This window comes from Perognathus longimembris, chromosome 2, assembly GCF_023159225.1.
Source record: "Perognathus longimembris pacificus isolate PPM17 chromosome 2, ASM2315922v1, whole genome shotgun sequence".
NCBI lineage: Eukaryota > Metazoa > Chordata > Mammalia > Rodentia > Heteromyidae > Perognathus > Perognathus longimembris.
Genome location: NC_063162.1, coordinates 78,099,355 through 78,119,406, shown reverse-complemented (window position 1 = coordinate 78,119,406; position 20,052 = coordinate 78,099,355). Strand labels below are relative to the sequence as shown.

Here is a 20,052-nt window from a genome sequence, read left to right as displayed (position 1 = left end):
TTATAAATCTGATACTTCTCTAATTGTGTAGTTTTGATTACTATTGATAGCTTATTGGCTTTGGCCAATAACCCACTGACACTGACAAAGTGAAGGTAAGTTACATCAAGGAAAACATCAGAACAAATAATACAAAGGAATGAACTTTGTAAGGCTGGGAAAATGAGTCACCCAAAGACACAGGAGTCCTACCAAAAAGAGGCCCAGAATTGAGAAGTAGCCTTCCATTCCAAGCCTGGATGCTCCTTTATAGGCTCTGAGGTGTTACTCAAAGTGCAGGAAGATAAGATCTGGGCCTTAGTACAGTCAACTGCAACATAGAGAAGACAATTTAACTAACATCTTAGGGGGACTTCTTGGGATTAGAGAATTAAATGAATGTGTAAGCAATCAGCACATTGTTAGTACTTAGTACATGCTCAGCTAACTTTAGCTGAAATGCAAGGTTTTAAAGAAATAAACCATTCACAAATTAGAGATCTTGCATGTGGAGAACACAGAGTTTATCAAACAGTTGCAAAGATGCAAAGACAAGAGTTTTTCAAATGTATTACATACACTGAAAAAACTCATGGGAGTTTTTAAAGAATATCAATGCCTGGTTCCTATCTTTGCTATTCTGATTACATCAGTAATGCTGTGATCTTGGAATCCAGATGATCAATAGCTCTCTAATGGTGCTAGAGTAAGTGAGAGGAAAGGTCAAGAACCTGTTTTAGAACAGAGTTGTAAGCCTTGCTGTGGGGACCTAGGTAAGTGACTGACAGCTGCCAAATTCTGGAGAGTGCCCTTTAGGATTTCTTGACATTTTCTTGAAGAAGAGTAGTTGTCAGACTGGGCACAGATGGCTCAAGCCTGTAATCCTACCTACTAAGAAGGCTGAAATCTGAGGATCATGGTTCAAAGACAGCCCATACAGAAAAGGTCCTATGTGACTCTCATCTCCAATTAACCACTCAAAAAGCAAAAGTGGAGTTGTGACTCAAAATGATAGAGGACTAGCCTTGAGCGAAAGAGCTCAGGGACAGCATCCAGGGCCAGAGTTCAAGCCCTACAAATGACAAAAAAGAAAATAAAAGAAATATAGTAGCTATGAGTTTGAAATGTGAATAAACACAGAGGCCAAAGACTGATCTGTGTGTTTCCCCCAAACGTTCATTGAAGCTTCCATGCATGTTACAAAGGAAATCCCCTCCATCTGTGTGGCAAGTTTTTTCCACTGCCGCTAAACACCTGCAAAATTAAAATTTCTCTCAAGACAGAGCCTCCCAGTGGAACAGCTCAGAAGTTAGAGACAGAGAGAGACAGAGAGACAGAGAGACAGAGACAGAAGGAGATGAATGCAGGGCTACACGGAAAACCTCATACAGTTCTCAATGCCAGATGGCTCACATTTATTTTCATAGCTACTCAGGAAGCTGATACCTGGAGAATTGCAATTAGAAACCATCAAGGGCAAAAAAGTCCATGAGAGTAACTCCATAATAACCAGCAAAAATCCAGGTTAAATGGATAGTTCGAGGGTTAGAGTACACCTTTCAGCAAACAAGCTGAGACCCTGAATTTAAACCCCAGTATCATCAATAAAAAGAAGAAAACAGGAAACCTTGCACTGTTAGACATGCAGATTATTGATGCTACATGGTAGCAGAGGCTACATTATAATGATGCTACTATATGATATGACATCATATCTAATAATAACATATCATGAAATAGTAGACGGATTAGCTGCTTAGTCTGGAGAATGAATTTGGTTGCATAATAAACTGCCAACTCTTTGAAAATGAAAGTTCTCACCCACACTGCTTCTAAGTTTGTTCCACGTAACCCTGTAGGGTGCCTGTAGGGGCACTACCAGGGGAAATTTTGCCGTCCTGAGAGTAAGAGATTGGCCTTATATCACGAAGAGATTACCATCTAGGGACACATAGATGGCTGCTAACAAGTGATATTATTCAGTTGGAGGAAACCAAGCTCTAAAATATGCTAAACTATAAGGGATAAAAAAGAATTTCCAGATTCATGGTATGTTAAAGAACCCTACACCCATTTAAAAATCTAAAGATCATGGTTCAAAGTCAGCCCTAGCAGGAAAGTCCTCGAGACTTTTCTCCAGTTGATCAACAAAAAAGCCGGAAGTGGAGCAGTGGCTCAAGTGGTAGAGTACTAGCCTTGAGCAAAAATGCTCAGGGACAGGATCTGGGCCCTGACTTCAAACCCCAAGACTGGCACACACACATAATAATAATAATTATAATAATAATAACAATAACAACAACAATAATAATAGATACAAAAAGGAGGTTTAACTTATGTGGTAGAGAGACTACCTTCCAAGTATAAGGCCCCTTGGGTTCAATCTAAAGTATTGTTGAACAAATAAGTAAAAAAAAAAAAAACACAAAGATAGGCATATTCTATGGAGAATTATATGTATTGCATATGTGGTTAGAATTTTAGGATTGAGGTAATTTTTCGCTTATATACTACAGAGAGTGTAAACCATTCTTCTTTTAAAACACTTTATAACTTGGTTTAATTTTCACACTAGCCCTATGGCAGAAGTGTTATCATAATGCTCATTTCTTACATGCAAGAATAGAGACAGAGAAGGTCTAAGGCACATACTTAGAACCAATGAAACCAATAAATAGTCTAACTGGACCCAAAAGAAGAGAAGCCTCGGCTTTAGAAATTATGAAACTCAACTGGGACTATTGGCATAGTGCCAGTCTCGATAGATCAGAGACGATTTCATTATGCAGGGTGTAGGTATAAGGGCAAGTTCATGCCTAAGACAAGTTCTTATTTAGAACTGTTCTCTGTCAAGTACAGTTCCAGGCAGATATCAAAGCAGCCTGGCTCCTGACAGCTTTCACATCACCAAATACGTTTTACAATGTCTTTGTTCTGTGTGTAGTGGATGCACCCAAGTTTTTGCACATCCTAGACAAGTGCTCTATTGCTGAGCGACACCCCTGGCCTCCATAAATACATTTAAAAACTAGTATCTTGGGCTTAAAGAGCCCATGTCAAGGGCAAAGACACAGATTTCAAGTAAGAGTGTGGTTGCATGAAACATATGCATTTAAATTCAGGGTTGCCCTGATGAACTGGAGACCTGAAACCCACATTGAAGCTTCCTGAGCCATCCTTACCCATAATGGACCAATACCCAGGATCACTGCCCCTTCCTTGAAGGTGTTCTAGGGGCAGTGTGGAGCATGTAAGGTGCTGGCAAAGTCCCCAGCTCATGGCAGGTGGCCAGCTCATAGAAGAATCCATGCAAGAGGGATCTGTATGGACTGGTGGGATGGGGAAAAACCAGGTTAAGGAAGAGGTTCATAAGGGGTCCAGCTGGGAGTTCAGGGAAAATGAGATCAGAGGTCAGAAAGATGGGACAGCGAACTCTGAGAGGAAGGCAGTGGGAGAGATAAAGACAGGCAGTCCATTCTGGGCTGTGATTTGTCTGATGTCACTATTTGATGAAAATGCACATAAAAGTAGAATACCTTTGTCACGACTTAGCCATCATTGAACTGTGTGTCTCTGACTGTCCTAAGATACTGTGGCCCCTGAGATAATTTTCAGGAGTTTTGGTTTTAATGATATTCTTTTCATCATCTAGTACATAATATATCTAGATACATAGACAGACAGACAGACAATCTATCTATCTATCATCTATCTCCTCCTGAATTCTTAAATCCATCATGTCTTGCATGTAGAAGTAGCCACAGGAATAATAAATCCCTGAGCTCTTATTGTAGATAAGGACAAGGGCTAGGAATCAGCTCCTTGCTATTTTCAAAGTGGGACAGTCTTGGCTGTGATCCTCTTGCTTATTCTTCTGTGCATCCTCTACTGCTGGGGTGAAAGAGGCCAAAGGCATGCTAGATGTGGGTTCAGGGAAGGAGTATGCCCTGGGAATTGGGGAGCCTAGTTTTGGACTTCTCCTTGCTGCTCATGAAATGAGTGATTTGGGGCTCTTTGAGTCATTTCCTCTGGCTCAGCCTCCTTGTCTACGGGACAGGGATAGAACTGGTTTCCAAACCTCTGGCTCATCACACTATTTGAAAAACAAATGAGAGAGTAGATGTGAAAGTACGCAGAAAGGCAGAAGTGTCAGCATGGTTCAAGGAACTACTATTCATAGTTATTATTTAACCTGAGTTGTGGCATATTTTTTTTTAATTTATGCTGCAACAACATAACCCAGTGAATGCCGCAGAAGCTCCCTTCCCCATCTCAGGCCTTCCCCAGGGGCTGGCTGGGAATCCATGCTGGATAATTCTTCGCTATGGGCAAATGCCTCCTTCCCCAAAACACTAAGGTGGAAATGCACAGGGATTAGGGCCCTGAGTGAGTACAACTGTAGTATTGCTGTGGGATTAGAAGACCAGCCCCCAGTGCATTTGTAGGCTCTGTTACCTGGATCTACACCTTATCAGTACCCAGTGGTTGTTGTCACTGTGAACACAGTGATGAGATGCAGCTTTTTGGAGCTACAGTTGTTGGAGTCTGTTACAAGAGAAAATGTACAGCACTGTTGGCAATTGTCTGTCTCTGCTCACTGAGGACAAGGCATGGGGCAGCGTGCTTCGGGACCTGGGCTGTGCAAAATTCTGCAGTACCTTTCATTCAAATAGGATGAGCCTTAAATTTATGCTTCTGACTGCAAGGCCCTGAAATATCACTGGGTTATGAAATAATCACCAAAAAGAACAGGACTTTGCTTCAGCCTCATTGAGCTCTAGACTAGATGATGATGATGACAATGATGATGGTGATGATGATGATGATGGTGTGTGTGTGTGTGTGTGTGTGTGTGTGAAAGAGAGTGAGAGAGAGAGAGACAGACAGATAGACATGAGGAAAAAACAGATTGTTAACGTGTGTGTGTGTGCACGCGCCCGCGTTGGGGCTTGAACTCAGGGCTTGGGTGTTACTATTTAGCTTTTTATCACTCAGGGATGGCACTCTACCACTGGAGCCACAGCTCCACTTCCAGGTTTTTGCTGGTTAATTAGAGATAAAACTCTCATAGACTTTCTTACCTAGGCTGGCTTCAAACCATGATCCTCAGATCTCATCATCCTAAGTAGCTACAAGCATGAGCCACACCAATGCCAGGCTCAAAGATCTTTATCTTGTTATTAAAATTACTGCTTGACAAGAGACGAGAAACAGGATGTGAATTTATATTATTCTCAGAAAGTTCCCAAGCTTATTCAGATTCCATCACCTGCATTTAATTGTTGAATATATAAAAATATTTTAATGAGAAAACTCAGAAATAACTCTTGCTTTCAGGATCTGATCTACATGTATATGTGTATAACTGTGTTATTTTGTATGTTACAGATGGCACTATATTTTAACATCTATAGATATTTCACAATCAAAGTGAATTTATTTTCTGTTAAAAGATTAATTTTGTGTTTTTTATTAAAAAAAGAAAATTAATCAAGAGAAGAAACTTTACAAACATGGATGCTCTCTAGTGCCCAAATCAGAGAAGTGCAACTAACCTCTAAGTCACTTACATGATCAACAAGTAATTTCTCTTCCTCCTAAGCATCTATCCTGAACAACAGGTCTCAGGATATCATAAAGACATCTTCACATCCATGTTTATCACTGCACAATTCACAATAGCCAAAATATGGAAACAACCCAGATGCCCCACTACAGATGAATGGATTAAAAAATTGTGGTACACAATGGAATACTACATAGCAATTAGAAATGATAAAATATTGGTATTCACAGGGAAATGGTCAGAACTTGAACAAATAATGTTAAGCAAGACAAGCCTAGAACACAGAGAACAAAGGGGCATGGTCTCCTTGATATATGACTGTTGGTGGGCGGGGGGGTGGGGGGTGGTGGGGAACAGTAGAGACCAAGTCTCAAAACAACAAACTTTTTTTCAAATGTTATTTCCGCAGGTTTGGGTCAGCAACTTTACATTATGTATCTAAAACCAAACAACTACTAAACATAAAAAGGTCTGGAATAGACTTATCAGTGGATCACAACAGCTCAACAGCTATGTACACATGATCATATAAGACGAGGATAAGCAAAAACAACTCCAAGAGAAGGACACAGTAAGATTCTATTGTTGACGTTACGTTTAAAGTTCTAGGTGAATTTCCTTTGGTGTACCCTACGTGGTTACTGTATGTGATTTTGGCACACTAGATATTGTATATATGCCTACCTGATCTAGGGAATGGAAAGAAAAATGAGGGTGTAAGATATCACAAGAAATGTACTCACTGCCTTATTATGTAATTGTACCCCCTTTGCACAACACCTTGTCAATAAATTTTAATTTAAAAAACTAGTTGCAGGGAGAATGTGTTAAAAATTCAATGTATATTCTATAGAATTAAGAAGGGTATGGGAAGGAGTGGGCTGGGAGAGTTTGGGGAGAATGTTGCAAGAGGTGACACTTATCAAGATGCATTCTATCCATAAACTGCTTTGTAGAATGACAGCTCCTTTGTACAACTACTTAAAGATAATTTTAATAAACATCATATTTTACAAAACCAGCAACAAGCAACTTACCAGCTAGGCACCATTGCTGGTCACCACTGTCTCACTCCTGTAATTCTAGGTACACAGGAGATTGAGATCTGAAGATTTCCGTTTGAAGCCAGTCTGGGTAGGAAAATCTGTAAGACTCTTATCTCCAATCAACCACCAAAAAGCTGGAAGTGGGGTTGTGGCTAATGTGGTAGAGTGCTAAGCTTGAGCAAGAAAAACTCCGTGACAGTAACCAGGCCCCTGAATGCAGCCCCAGGAATGGCACACATACACACATTAAAGAAAAGAAGTCACCAGTATAATTAGGGAGAATAGTATGGTTTCAAATTTATTCACAATTATCCAGATTTGTCTTCACTGTCTTTAAAGACTCACTCCAAACATGCTTTCTTTAGTAAGAATGTTTCATAAAATATTTCAAAATTCAAATATTTTTCGAAAAACATTAAGATTTTATACCTTAAGAACATTTAAAATCCTTATTTTCTCTATTGTCCTTTGAATTTTTTGAATTGTTGTTTAAGAATAGTAATTTCCAAGGCTGCTTTTGATTAAAACACATTGCACTTATAAATGGGCATGCTGATTTGTAAACACTTTGTATAATGACCTAAAGATACTAAAAATGATATAAAAGTAGTAATTTCTTTTCATAATTTATGGAAGAATCTCAACACTTCCTCCTGAAGGCCTGGACCAACACTACATCTTTCAAGTCCTAAGTAGGAAAATGATTTCTCACTAAAGTTGTACTTTCAAAAGAAAGTTGAATTCTTTGGAGACTTATTTCATATTGCATTACAATTACTTGTGAGCAGAGCTTATCTGCCCCTTGCCGCTTGAGGGCAAACTTTAAAAGGGAAAGGGGGGGAGGGAGGGGGGCATGAGGAACAAGGCAACAAACAGTACAAGAAATGTATCCAATGCCCAACGTATGATACTGTAACCTCTCTGTACGTCAGTTTGATAATAAAAATTTGAGAAAAAAAAAAACAAAAACCAATAAACCTTACTTTTTGCTCAAAAAAAAATTTTTTTTGTATTATTGTAGTTCATGGCATAGTACCTGAAATGTTTTAGAAATTTATTTTGTTATTGGTGGTGTGTGTGTATGTGTATATGTGTTTGTGTGTGCGCACATTCATGTGTGTGTGTACGTGTATGTGTGTGGTGTGTGGTGCTGGGGATCAAATCCAGAACCTTATAGATATTAGTCAGATAAGTGTACTTGAGCCACACTTCAAGTCCTAGTACATTAGTATATAATTTACATTAGTAAATTATTTGAAGAGATTGAGTACATAAATATATTTTAAAGCCAAAGAGAGGTTTGAGAAGTATTTTGTAGTTTGATAGAGTAGTCAGAGAAACTAGGTAAAGTAGATAACTGAACTATTTAAAGTTTCTTGGTGGAGGACATGAGAAGGGAAGATGAATGGGAAAAGGAATGATGGCTGAATACAGTCATAATACATATATGAAAAGGAAGTAGGAGAGTTGGTGGGACTAGTGAGGAAAGGGATAGAAGAGAGAGTGAAGAATGATGGGAGGGGTGACTCTGATCAAGATGCGCTAGACGCACGAATGAACATGTTAAATTAAAACCCCAGTGTACAAATATTTGAAGATATTAATAATAAAATCACAATAGCAGATAGTATCATGTGTAACAATGAAATATGTCAATACAGTTTGTGTTATGGGCACAATCATTGTTTAATACTATACCTCTTCATGTGGCTCTGTATGAATTTATAGACAAGGTTTATCAGTCATGATAGACAGTAAAGGCAGCGCATCCCTGATGAATGGCAAGTGAGTGGCATGAAGAGAAAAAAAATGAGACTTCTGCTTGAGGCATGCCATGTGAGTCCTAGAGACCATGCTGGTTTTTTATAGTCATGAGTCTTGCACCCCCAGATTCGACCAAATGCACATACAAAATAATTGGGGAAAAATGTGCCTGTGGCAAACATGCACAAACTTTTGCTAAATAATATGGCATGGCAACTATTCACCCAGCATAAACATTATATTAGGTGTGATAATTCCCCTAGAGTCAATGTAGAGTACATGGGGGGCAATGTAAGTTTTATGCAAATACTAAGCCCAATCATACAAGGAACTTGAGCATCCTCAAGTTTTGGCCTCTAAGTAGTCTTGGAAGCAATCTAAGTTAACCTCTCAGATTCAGTATTCACACAGGTAAAAGAGTATATAAGCTGTAGGTATAGTATATAAAAATATAAGTCTATATTAGCATGTAGACTATGAATTCATTAATATATATTAGCATATGTAATATAGATATGTACTTATGATAGATAACAAAAATAAATATTTCATAACATATATAAACAATCCTGATATTATGATGGCCCAACTTAATTTTCAACTGGATAGTAATATAGCAATGATAAGTATTTAACAGAAAATGTGCTTTGGATTTGAATTTCAGCTCTTTCCTTTTCTAGTTCACTGTAGTAGCATTCTTGGTGGCTGAAGCAGCAGCAAGTTTCCATCAGCTCTGTAGCCACGAGGATGAAAAGCCTTACTCATTGACTTACTCATATGAAGCTGTGGTGCTGGCAAGAATATTCTGTATCTTCAGCATGTTCAGTGACTGTGTGTGTGTGCCAGTCCTGGGGTTCAAACTCAGGGCTTGGGCACAGTCTGTGATCTTTTATGCTTAAGACACTACCACTTGAACTCTACCACTTGAGTTCTACCACTTTAGCTACAGCTCCACTTCTGGCCTTTTTGGTTATGAATTGGAAATAAGAGTTTCATAAACTTTCCTGTCTAGGTTGGCTTTGAACTGTGATCCTCAGATATCAGCCTCTTGAACAGCCGAGAGTACAAGCATGAGCCATTTGAGCCTGGATGGATTTTTTTCTACTTGAGATGATGTTACCCCATGGTAAATCCAGAATAATATGACACCTTTCTTCAGAGAAAGATATGTTGATGAGACCCACATATCAAAGCCTTGTACTGAGTAAGGTTACTAGTGTGCATACTTTCCACTTCAATATTTCCTTCTTGCCTCTACCAATATGAACAGGACTCACCATATTCCCAAGAAATATTCTGGAAAACAACACTTAAGGCTGAATGATTCCGTTTTCCAGCCTTCATGATGATCTCATATAATCAGCAGTGTCTGGTGCACTCTCTCTCTCTCTCTCTCTCTCTCTCTCTCTCTCTCTCTCTCTCTCTTTCTCTTTCTCTCTCTCCCCCCTCCCCCATTTTCGGGAGGTATTCTGGGCCACACATTCCAGAGGAAGACAATAAAGTCACAGAGATGAAGTGACTTGCTCAAATGCTCTCAGGGAAGGGGGAGTCCCCCAAACTGAAATATTCTTGGTAATAAACTACATGTCCTTTCAAGACTTTGGTATCTTTCTTCTTAAGCTATGTTCAATATTAAGCAAGGTTATTTTTCCCCCTCCTTCATTTGTATAGAGCCTATAACCTGTTTTGTCCTTAGGAATGAGACAAATGGAAATAATTGTGTGTGGCACTCACCGGCTGGTGTTTGTGTAAAGCAATTTAGATTGTCGAGGCTTGGCAAGGGATGTGATATCTCCATAGGGGTTGTCCACATCATCTGCATTTGTGGACTGCACATGACCACTGGTAGATTGAAAAGAGGAGAGGAGATAGGTGTACTTGTAAGAAAATAGTTGAGGACAGTCCTAACTTCTAAAGACAATTCTATTTGCAGGAAAAGACTAAAAGCTCAAAAGGCAAAAATAAATAAATAAATAAAAACCAATACCAGGCATGGTCATCCAAGCCTTTAGCCTGTAATTCCAGCTACAAGGGATGTGGAGATAGGGAAATTATAGTTCAAGGACAGACTGGGAAAAAAGAAGTTCCTGAAACTCCATCTCAATGACTGGGCTCAGTGAGAATAGAAGGGGGTCAACTCTTAGCCACCTTCCAGTGCACTTAATGACTGGCTTAAGTGGTATATACCTGTAACCCCAGCAATACAGGGAAGCACAAGTGGCTGAAGCTGGCCCAGGCATAAGTGAGAACTTACTTTGAAAATAACAAATACAAAAGGAAGCTGGAGGCAGGGCTCAAGTGGTGGAGTGCTTGCCTAGCAAGCATAAAGCCCTGAGCTCAATCCCTAGTACCACCAACACACACACACACTCAGATGATGGAACAATTTGCTTGAAGAAAATAGAAATGAGATTTTCTTTTTCAGAGTAAGAGATACTTTTTTTGGGGATTTGAGCAACAGCAAGAGCAAGAGCTCTGTTTCTAAGCCCAGAAGCCTGTGGTGTTTGCAACACCAGTACAAAGCCCTTCCCTGGACAGGGACTGGAAGCCCAACACTCAGAGGAGGGTAGACTCTGCCAGAGTAATAAGGCTCCTATGGGGATGGGAGCCTGGGCAGGTGCCAGGAATACAGGCCATTAGCAATAAGCCCTTGGGAGCTGAGCAAAATAAGGCCGTGTCATTTGGACAGCATCTCCAAATGTGTGGCCACTGGTGGAATCAGCAGTAGGTCTGAGGAAGTAATGGTAACAAGGGGAAGGCAAAGGCTAAAGGTTTGGAATCCTACTCCATGTTTTCTGAACTCCTTTGTTCCAAGGTTATCTTAATCCCCTGGGCAGATTATGCACAGCTGTGGCATACAGAGCCAGATTTACTGTAGAAAAATGGTAGTTAGCATCTCCTGTATTTCAGTTTTATTTATTTACTTAATATGTGTGTGCATGTGTGTATTTGTTTATTATATCAGTACTTGGGCTTGAATCTCTCTAGACCTTGAGCTCTTGCTCTTGGATCAAGACTGGAGCTCTACCATTTAAAGCATACTTTGGATCTGGGAATAAGGCCTAGTGGCAAGAGTGCTTGCCTCATATACAGGAAGCCCTGGGTTTGATTCCCCAACACCACATATATAGAAAATGGCTGGAAGTGGCACTGTGGCTCAAGTGGCAGAGTGCTAGCCTTGAGCAAAAAGAAGCCAGGGACAGTGCTCAGGCCCTGAGTCCAAGGCCCAGGACTGGCAAATAAATAAATAAATAAATGAAATGAAAAAAAATTAGTAAAGCACACTTTCATTTCCAACTTTTTTCCTCCTGCTGGTCCTGAGGCTTGAACTCAGAGTCAGGGTGCTCTCCCTTAGCTTTCTCTTTTAGCTCAAGGTTGGCATCTACCACTTGAACTATAGCACTACTTCTGCCCTTTTTAGGTTAATGGGGGATAAGAATCTCATGATCTTTTCTTTCTTGGCTGGTTACGAATCGTAGTAATTAGATTTCAGCCTCCTGTGCAGCAAGGATTACAGTTTTTAGTTACCAGCCCCTGGCTTCGCACTACTTTAGTGTTAGTGAACATATCACATCCTCCCCAACAAGTATTGGATTTTCTCTGGTTTTCACTGCTAATGGTATCCAACTTACTTAATTTAGTAGAAAATCCTACATAGGAAAATAGATGCCACTCATCCATTCTTCTTGACTTAATAAAAATCTTGAAGCAATTTTTAAAGAAACTTTTGACATTAAACAAAGCAGTGTGTTAGAACAGCATTCAAAATCTGTTCATACACATGTCATCTTGAAAAGTGAATTGCAAACCTGCATGTACTGAAAGCAACAGTGATTTAGATATAAATCTGGTATTTTTTTTTTGGCTAGTCCTGGGGCTTGGACTCAGGACCTGAGCACTGTCCCTGGCTTCTTTTTGCTCAAGGCTAGCACTCTGCCACTTTAGCCACAGCGCCACTTCTGGCCGTTTTCTGTATATGTGGTGCTGGGGAATTGAACCCAGGACCTCATGTATACGAGGCAAGCACTCTTGCCACTAGGCCATATCCCCAGCCCAAATCTGGTATTTTTAAAAGATTCAATATCATTACTTACGTATAGTGAGGGATGTATTTACTTCTAGTACTCGAACTCACACTTGGAAAAAAGAGAATATGGGCAATTAGGTTACTGATATTGTTAATAAATATTAAATTGTTCTAGCATTTCTCTAAAACGTCTTCAGAAATATCTTATAAGAATTAATCACTAAAATTTTAGAGTTTTAGAAATAATTCACACATTATTTTGCCTATTCCATAATGCCACATGAGGTGAACCATATAACATATAAATCTTTGCTCCTGGCTATTTTCATTCATCAAAAGATATTTAGGGTGATTCCTAGCTGAATTTAATGGCTCTCTTCTGCAATCCTGGCACTTAGGGGGCTGATGCAGGAGAATAGTGATTTCAACACAGGCTAAATATTAAGACCTTACCTCAAAAAAAAAAAAAAAAGGGAAAGACTTCTCCCTATTGCTGTTGTATTTGTTCTTTTTCACTTTTAAGTAATATTCCATTGCATGCTAATACTCTGGTATACCTATGCTTTCAACTGATGAAGGGTTTCTCAGTGTTTCCAGATGCTAGGGATTATAAGTAAAGCTATTACAAACATTAACACATAGGGCTTTTTTGTTGGAGAATGGGTAACAGAAGTTAATTTCCATAGGAGAACTCCCTAAGGAGTTCTGAGGTACGGTATTGCTAAGATACAGAGCTTTCACTGACAGCTGATTTATCACTGAATTTAAAATATATTGAATACATGTCAAAGGGAATAAATATTTATCATTTGAGGGCCTATTTGCTCTTTTACCACAAGAAATATAATATTCACCCATTTAGTTCATATTTTGCATCATTAAGGACAGATATTTGGATGGGATTATCAAACACCCCAGCTTGCAATTTACAGAAAGATATTAATTATTTTGAATGTTTCACATGAATTATTATCACTTAAACTATACATTGGAATCTATTTGGAGTTTTTCACACATTTGATAAAATGACATTTCAAATAATATTAACCAAAAATCTTGCACATTATTTTTAAATACAGTTTAATAAAGTATAAGTTTTTGATGCAAGATTCAGTATTATTTTTATATCGGTTACATCAGACATCCTGCAATCACACATGATTGTGGCTCTATGTATCTTTTGTTATTTACTTTTTCTCCTACAATACTTTTTTCTCAACAATACTTTGTAGTACTTTTACTAAAGAGGAGGGGTACTGTGTGAGCTTACATTGCTGTTACTTTTATGTCCAGAGTCAGGAAGCAGATGTACAGATTATATCATATTCCTATCGATGTATTTCCAGGATGTACATATACCAACTATATCATATACTCATGCAAACATTTATGCATGTATAATATTAAAAATGAATTTTAAAAATAAAAAGAAATGATAACCTGATTGTGGATTAAAAAACACAAAATCTAACCTGAGAAATAATTAGTAATAAAACCATAGTTTCTGACATTAATAAAATATCAAATAATTACATGATACAAGAGTTGATAGAACTGAACTAATAACCCCTTGGATATAAAGAAAATGGAATACTACAACATTGTAATTGTCTATGTCACTTGTTTATAAATCACCCCTTATTTGGAAATGACTGCAGCACACTTACTAGTAGAGATTTTCTGGATGGTAAATAGAAAGCAAGAGAAAGTAGGTGATGCCAAGCAACGGAACTGGAATTTGGGTTACATTCCCAGCTCCAGAGGTGTCCACTTGAAGGACACTGGAACGCTCCCATCCACAAACAGACTTCTCTCCCGCCCCTGTGAGTAAAGGCACCGGGTTCTTAACTAACAAATACATAAGGGTGAGACATCTTGCCTTAGGAGATCATACTTACAAATTGATTGGTTTGACTGGTGTCACAAAGGACCTTGTCTGAAATCTGTCCCAGAGTCCACCAACCATCTAAAACCATTAACAACACAAGTGACAGATTTTAATGATTGAATCATTATAATGTCCAGGATGTGAACTCCAGTGCCCTTGCCAATCTTCTTCCTCTATAACCAAGCCCAGACTCACTTATAAAGTTTTCTCCAGACATCCTGGTAACTTTGGCCTGGGTTCCCAGGAGCTACTGGTCACTACTCTGCTCTCAGACTCTTGTTTCACAGCTGGAATCAGCCTCCTATCCACCTTCTTCAGTTTGAAGCCCACGTGAAAGAACTGGTTTCAGATGTACCTTAGTCCCTATGTAGCCCAGCTCTGGAGCCCAGAACAGCAATTGCCTGGGAAGAACTGTGGCTATTAGCTAAATTTATCACAAGCAAAATAGAACAAAACTTAAAAATATTTTTAAATAGTCTAGAGCTATTAAAAAAAAACACAAAACTGCTGGATGCTGGTGGCCCAGGCCTATAATCCTAACTACTCAAGGGGCTAAGATCTGAGGATTGCAGTTTGGAGCCAACCCAGGCAGGAAAGTTTGTGAAAGTCTTATTTCCAATTATCTACTAGAAAAGTCCAGAAATGGAGCTGTGGCTCAAGTGGTAGAGCACTAGCCTTGAGCAAAAATAATCAGGAACAGTGCTCAGGCCCCAAGTTCAAGGCTCAGGACAAAAAAAAAGGCCACATGCAATTATAATTAATTCTGATTTCTGTATGAAAATCCCATCTTAGAGTCTATGCATTGAAGACTCAAATACTTTGTATTTTCTCTCATCATTTTTTCCCTATAAATGCTGAAAAAGTTTACAAGTTAACATGGGCATGTAAAACCTGGGGTTCATAAAATTCTTGAGGAGATCCATGTTTATTCTCTTTGAATGCAACTTGTTTTCTTCTTAGTCCTGTATATTTTATGTACTCAAAACATGCATTATGAAAAGTAACCCAACAACTTCTCCAGGCTTTTAGCACTGAGCTTCAGCACAAAAGAATAGTACAATCCATGGGAATAAAAGGTTTTTTGTGGTGTTTGTTGGGAGGTGTAAGTGAGGGCTTAAGATGGGACCTAATGTTTGGTAGGGGAAAGGCCTGGCACCAGGTCAGGGTGATGGTGACACTGAGATACTGTTTGTAAAAAACAAAGTCAGAAAGGAGTAGGCTTGGGTCTGAAAAGTTCTTCAGAGAGAGGAAAAAATACAGCATGGAGCAAGGGAAGGAAAGGAACAGAAAAGGGAAGAGGGAGAGGGGGCAAGTAATGGAGTGCTGGGTCTGAGCATAATTGTTTTGGTATTAGGCAGGGATTTCTTTTCATATAAAATGATAGATTTAGTTAGAGGAGAGGTGTGAGATTCACTCTCTAGAAAAAGTGCTGTAGCTGTGACATGGATGTAATAATTCATCTAATCAAGACTTGTTTATATTCAGAAATGAAAAGGACATTTTAACTGACAGCTCAGAATGCACTGCTTTATCGCATAATCAGCAATTATGATTTGGGGAATCTTTCCATTTTGCCTTGAGTTTTGCAGAGCTCAGTTCTAGACCCTATTTCCAAAGCCATCACCAGTGTAGGTTGTGTGTGTTGAGATGGCTTCTTTATACCTCCTTCATTATGTATTACTCTCTTGCAACTTTGAAAACAATCATTATAAATGATTTTGGATAAGAAGGTAATCTTTAACAAATAAATGTTTTCAGTGTGGATATTTTTTCTTTTTATTATTTTATTTTATTATTTTTTCAGTTCTTTTTTATTTTTATTTTCAAACTGATGTACAAAGAGGTTACAGTTTCATACGTTAGGCATTGGATACATTTCTTTTACTGTTTGTTATCCCCTCCCTCATTCTCCCCTCCCCACTCCCCTTCAGTGTGGATATTACCAGAACATTTGTTTTGTTTTGTTTTTTGTTTGCTTGCTTTTTTGGCCAGTCCTGGGCCTTGGACTCAGGGCCTGAGCACTGTCCCTGGCTTCTTCCCGCTCAAGGCTAGCACTCTGCCACCTGAGCCACAGCGCCCCTTCTGGCCGTTTTCCATATATGTGGTGCTGGGGAATCGAACCGAGAGCTTCATGTGTAGGAGGCAAGCACTCTTGCCACTAGGCCGTATTCCCAGCCCCTTACCAGAACATTTGAAGTTGTCAATGACTTCTTTGATTAGGGAACTTTCAACTCCTTTTCTAATTCTTAGCAGTAATGCATTAATGTATAATATATGTACATATATATGTAAATATATAAAGTAGTTGTACAAAAGGGTTTCAATTCAGCAAGTCAGATTATGAGCACAATGCATCTTGATCAATGTTACCCCTTCCATTGTCTTCTCTCATTTTTCCCAATCCCTTCTATACCCTCAAGTTGCATAATACTGTGATGGAAGTTTGGGAGTTCAGTTTAGTAAGAGTAAGAAAAGTGTTGCTGCCCAGGGATGTTTGCTTACCTGTGTTACATCTGGCTTGTTTTCATATCTTTTCATTGTAAAACACAGTGAGACAAGGTCAGCAGCCTTTTCTAGTGTGGTTTCTTCTGGCTCCAGTTTTGGTAGCAGCATCTTGTCCCAAGGAACATCTTCAAAAGCTCTGGGAGATTACCAATAAGTACACTTTGTGCCACTTTCAATGGGTATAGTTCACAACAGTGTCATACATATATAGGGTATCCAGAACTATAAGTTACTTGGTGTTCATATCATATAGAATCCCTATGCCCCAAGAAGAGGCAGCAAGGGAACAGGATTGGATAGTACTGCATGATATGTTACTTCATGCAGCAAAAGGGTCAAACCCATATAATTAAGGTCTCCAATCAACTGAATGGACTCTCCTGAGGTCCCTACAAACAGTAGCCCTAAAATGTGGCAAGAACCGCTGTAGATGTTCTTCAGCTGTTCTGGAATAAGCAAAGCTCAGAGTCCTGCAGCTGAAATGAATGGAATTTTGTCAGCAAGTGATTGATCTCAGAAGATGAACATCAGTTTCCAGCCCACAAATTGAATCTTTGACAGAGAACACCATTGGGACCTGCCTAGACTCCTAACCTATTCAAATGTGGAACAATAGAAGCAGATGGATGAGTAGTCATTTGTAACCCATCAGTAGCACACTAGTGCGTACATATTAATAAATCTTGCAGTTTACAGAAAATTTTTATCAGGCCTTCATAGCAATGGAGGAAGATCATTAAGATACAATAAATTATGGCTTTGAAGATTAATCTTGGGTTACTAAGTTATTAGTGATCAAAATCGGGATGCAGATTCAGTTTGCCTGCCTCTGAAGGTTAGCAACATTCCAAATATTGACATTCCAATTATTCCACAAATTCTGTGCTAATGTTGTGTGATTGTGCAAGTCCTGAGTGTGTTACAAACAGCCATTCCACTAAGTACACTTACTAGATATGAATGGATTCAGATCGAAAATGATTATTTCACTGCTTAGAATTTCAAAAGCTGGCGTTCTTGTTGACATACAGGACAGCTCAACAAAATCAACTCTAATTTGATCCTGAATGAAAAGCCACTCATTCTCACTCCAAAACCTGCTCCTGACCTAACCAAGCTTGGTGATAAATCCAATCTGGAATTCGATTGGCAAGGCATATTTTTCCAGAGCATCAATTGTTTGCAGGGGAATCATAGCTTTCTCTATTTTCTCCACAAGAATTTATTTAGAGATGACTATACTTAAAGCATTGTCCTAGATACTTGGTATACAAGATTAAATAAGGACTGAGACATGCATCAATCAGACTGATCACATAGAAACCTGAAGATGAAGGAAATTTATATTAAGAAACTTGGTAACAGAGCTGGGTGTTTGCATTGTGAGTGCATTTTAAACTCAGTTTGAAATTTCAGCTATAAAGAAATACTCTTCAATGTCTTTCATTTGTTTTCATATTACCTGTCTCCCCTTAGAAGAAAGCTCCTAAGATCTTGACCTGATTCATTCACAGATGCAATCTCACAGGCTAGGAGATAGACTCTGTATCAGTACCCAAAGCATTTGTCGACTGATTAACTTCAAACCATGCTCCTCGGATCTCAATCTCTTGAGTAGCTAGTACATGTGTGAGCTACCTGTTACTCTGCTATTAAATATGATTGTTCTTGAAGACACGGACATGTTTATCATTTGATCAACATAACTAAAAAGATGTCTATGTTTGAGGTTCTCTGATCTAGATGTTCATAAGGCCAGGATTTCACACAAAACACATGTGTCATTAAGGATTAAGTAAAGTATTTTTAAATAAAAATTCTATGGAAGAAATGCTTACTTTTGTGTAGTAGACTTGTAAAATGCATCCTTTGCACTGTAGTTCTTGTTTGGTTGGACATATTGCTCACCATTTTCCTAGAAGACATGAACAAGTTGAGGGGATATAAATTGTTATTATATTTCATTATGTATTTTAGTTTTCTCTTCATTTTTCCCTCTTAAGGATCATTTGTACCAGATTTTTCTATCAATAAAGTGTAGATAAACTCTAGACTGACTGTAAGTTTTCTTTTTCTGTGAATTTATCACATAAGCTTCCAAACATATCCATCTTTATCACAATGTTTGTTGTTTCTTCTGAAGACAAGACTTGTGAGGATTTTGAGTTTTTTCTTAAACTTCTGGCATTTGAAACTTAGCATATATTCTTCATCTAGCTTTGCTAAAGGTATGGGAAGGTTTTGGTGTAGTATTGGTTTCCTTGTTTTGCATGGGCTTCATGGTTTTTTGGAGGGCACAGTTTTATACCAACACCATTATATCTAGCTCCCCAATGTCATAATTTTTGTTATTCTTTACACTCTTGGAAGGCAATTGGCTTTTTTTTTTTTTTTTTTTTTTTTTTTTTTTGCCAGTCCTGGGCCTTGGACTCAGGGCCTGAGCACCGTCCCTGGCTTCTTCCCGCTCAAGGCTCTAGCACTCTGCCACTTGAGCCACAGCGCCGCTTCTGGCCGTTTTCTGTATATGTGGTGCTGGGGAATTGAACTTAGGGCCTCGTGTATCCGAGGCAGGCACTCCTGCCACTAGGCCATATCCCCAGCCCCATCAATTGGCATTTTTTAAAAGGTTTGATTGGGGTGGGAGCTGTTCCTTTTATTGTTGTTGCTATTTATAATAATAATCATCAGCAACAGCCGCAGTATCATCATCATCATCATCATCATCATCATCTTTGAAAAATTGTATGAAAGAGTTTCAATTCCACCTATCAATTTATGAGGTAGAATGTAGCTTGATCAGTGACACCCTTTAAACATTCTCTTCTCATTTATCCCAACCCTATCTATCCTCTCAAATCACCTGGTTCCATTTTCCAGGGCTTCATGTATGCTAGCAAGCACTCTACCGCGAGGCCACAATTCCAGCCCATCTATAGTTTCTTTATGAAACTAAAGACATAGAAAGCTTTGTACATTCATTATTTTTCTCCTTTCACATATTATATGTAATTTCAACCTTTGGAATCATTGTGGATCTCTGTGTTTTATTTTTTCTGTCATTTCTCTTGATTCTCATGGTAATGTTCTTGCTATTTGTTTGGATCCTACATTATTTATTCATGGAAAGACTTTGAAAATTAATAAAAAAATTTTTTTCAAAGAAGAACTTGATTTGCGTTTGTCTTGTGCCTGGGCAGCAAGCTGATGATGTCTCATTTATAGTGTCAGGGTTCAGTCTTTAGGGGATTTTGGTTGTTGATCTTTATTTCTTCTTGTC

General features: G+C 38.7%; 1 protein-coding gene across 1 annotated transcript in view; it reads right to left on the bottom strand.

The window, feature by feature from the left end:
• Spata48 (spermatogenesis associated 48) overlaps positions 1–20,052 on the bottom strand; it is a 65,350-nt gene that overhangs the window by 32,396 nt on the left and 12,902 nt on the right. Inside the window, exons 5-9 of the mRNA XM_048337196.1 lie at positions 18,614–18,690; positions 16,773–16,911; positions 14,281–14,348; positions 12,450–12,491; positions 10,090–10,197 (exon numbers count right to left, since the gene is read on the bottom strand). Coding sequence (XP_048193153.1) covers positions 10,090–10,197; positions 12,450–12,491; positions 14,281–14,348; positions 16,773–16,911; positions 18,614–18,690 — 434 coding nt within the window. The remainder of the gene's footprint in view (positions 1–10,089; positions 10,198–12,449; positions 12,492–14,280; positions 14,349–16,772; positions 16,912–18,613; positions 18,691–20,052) is intronic.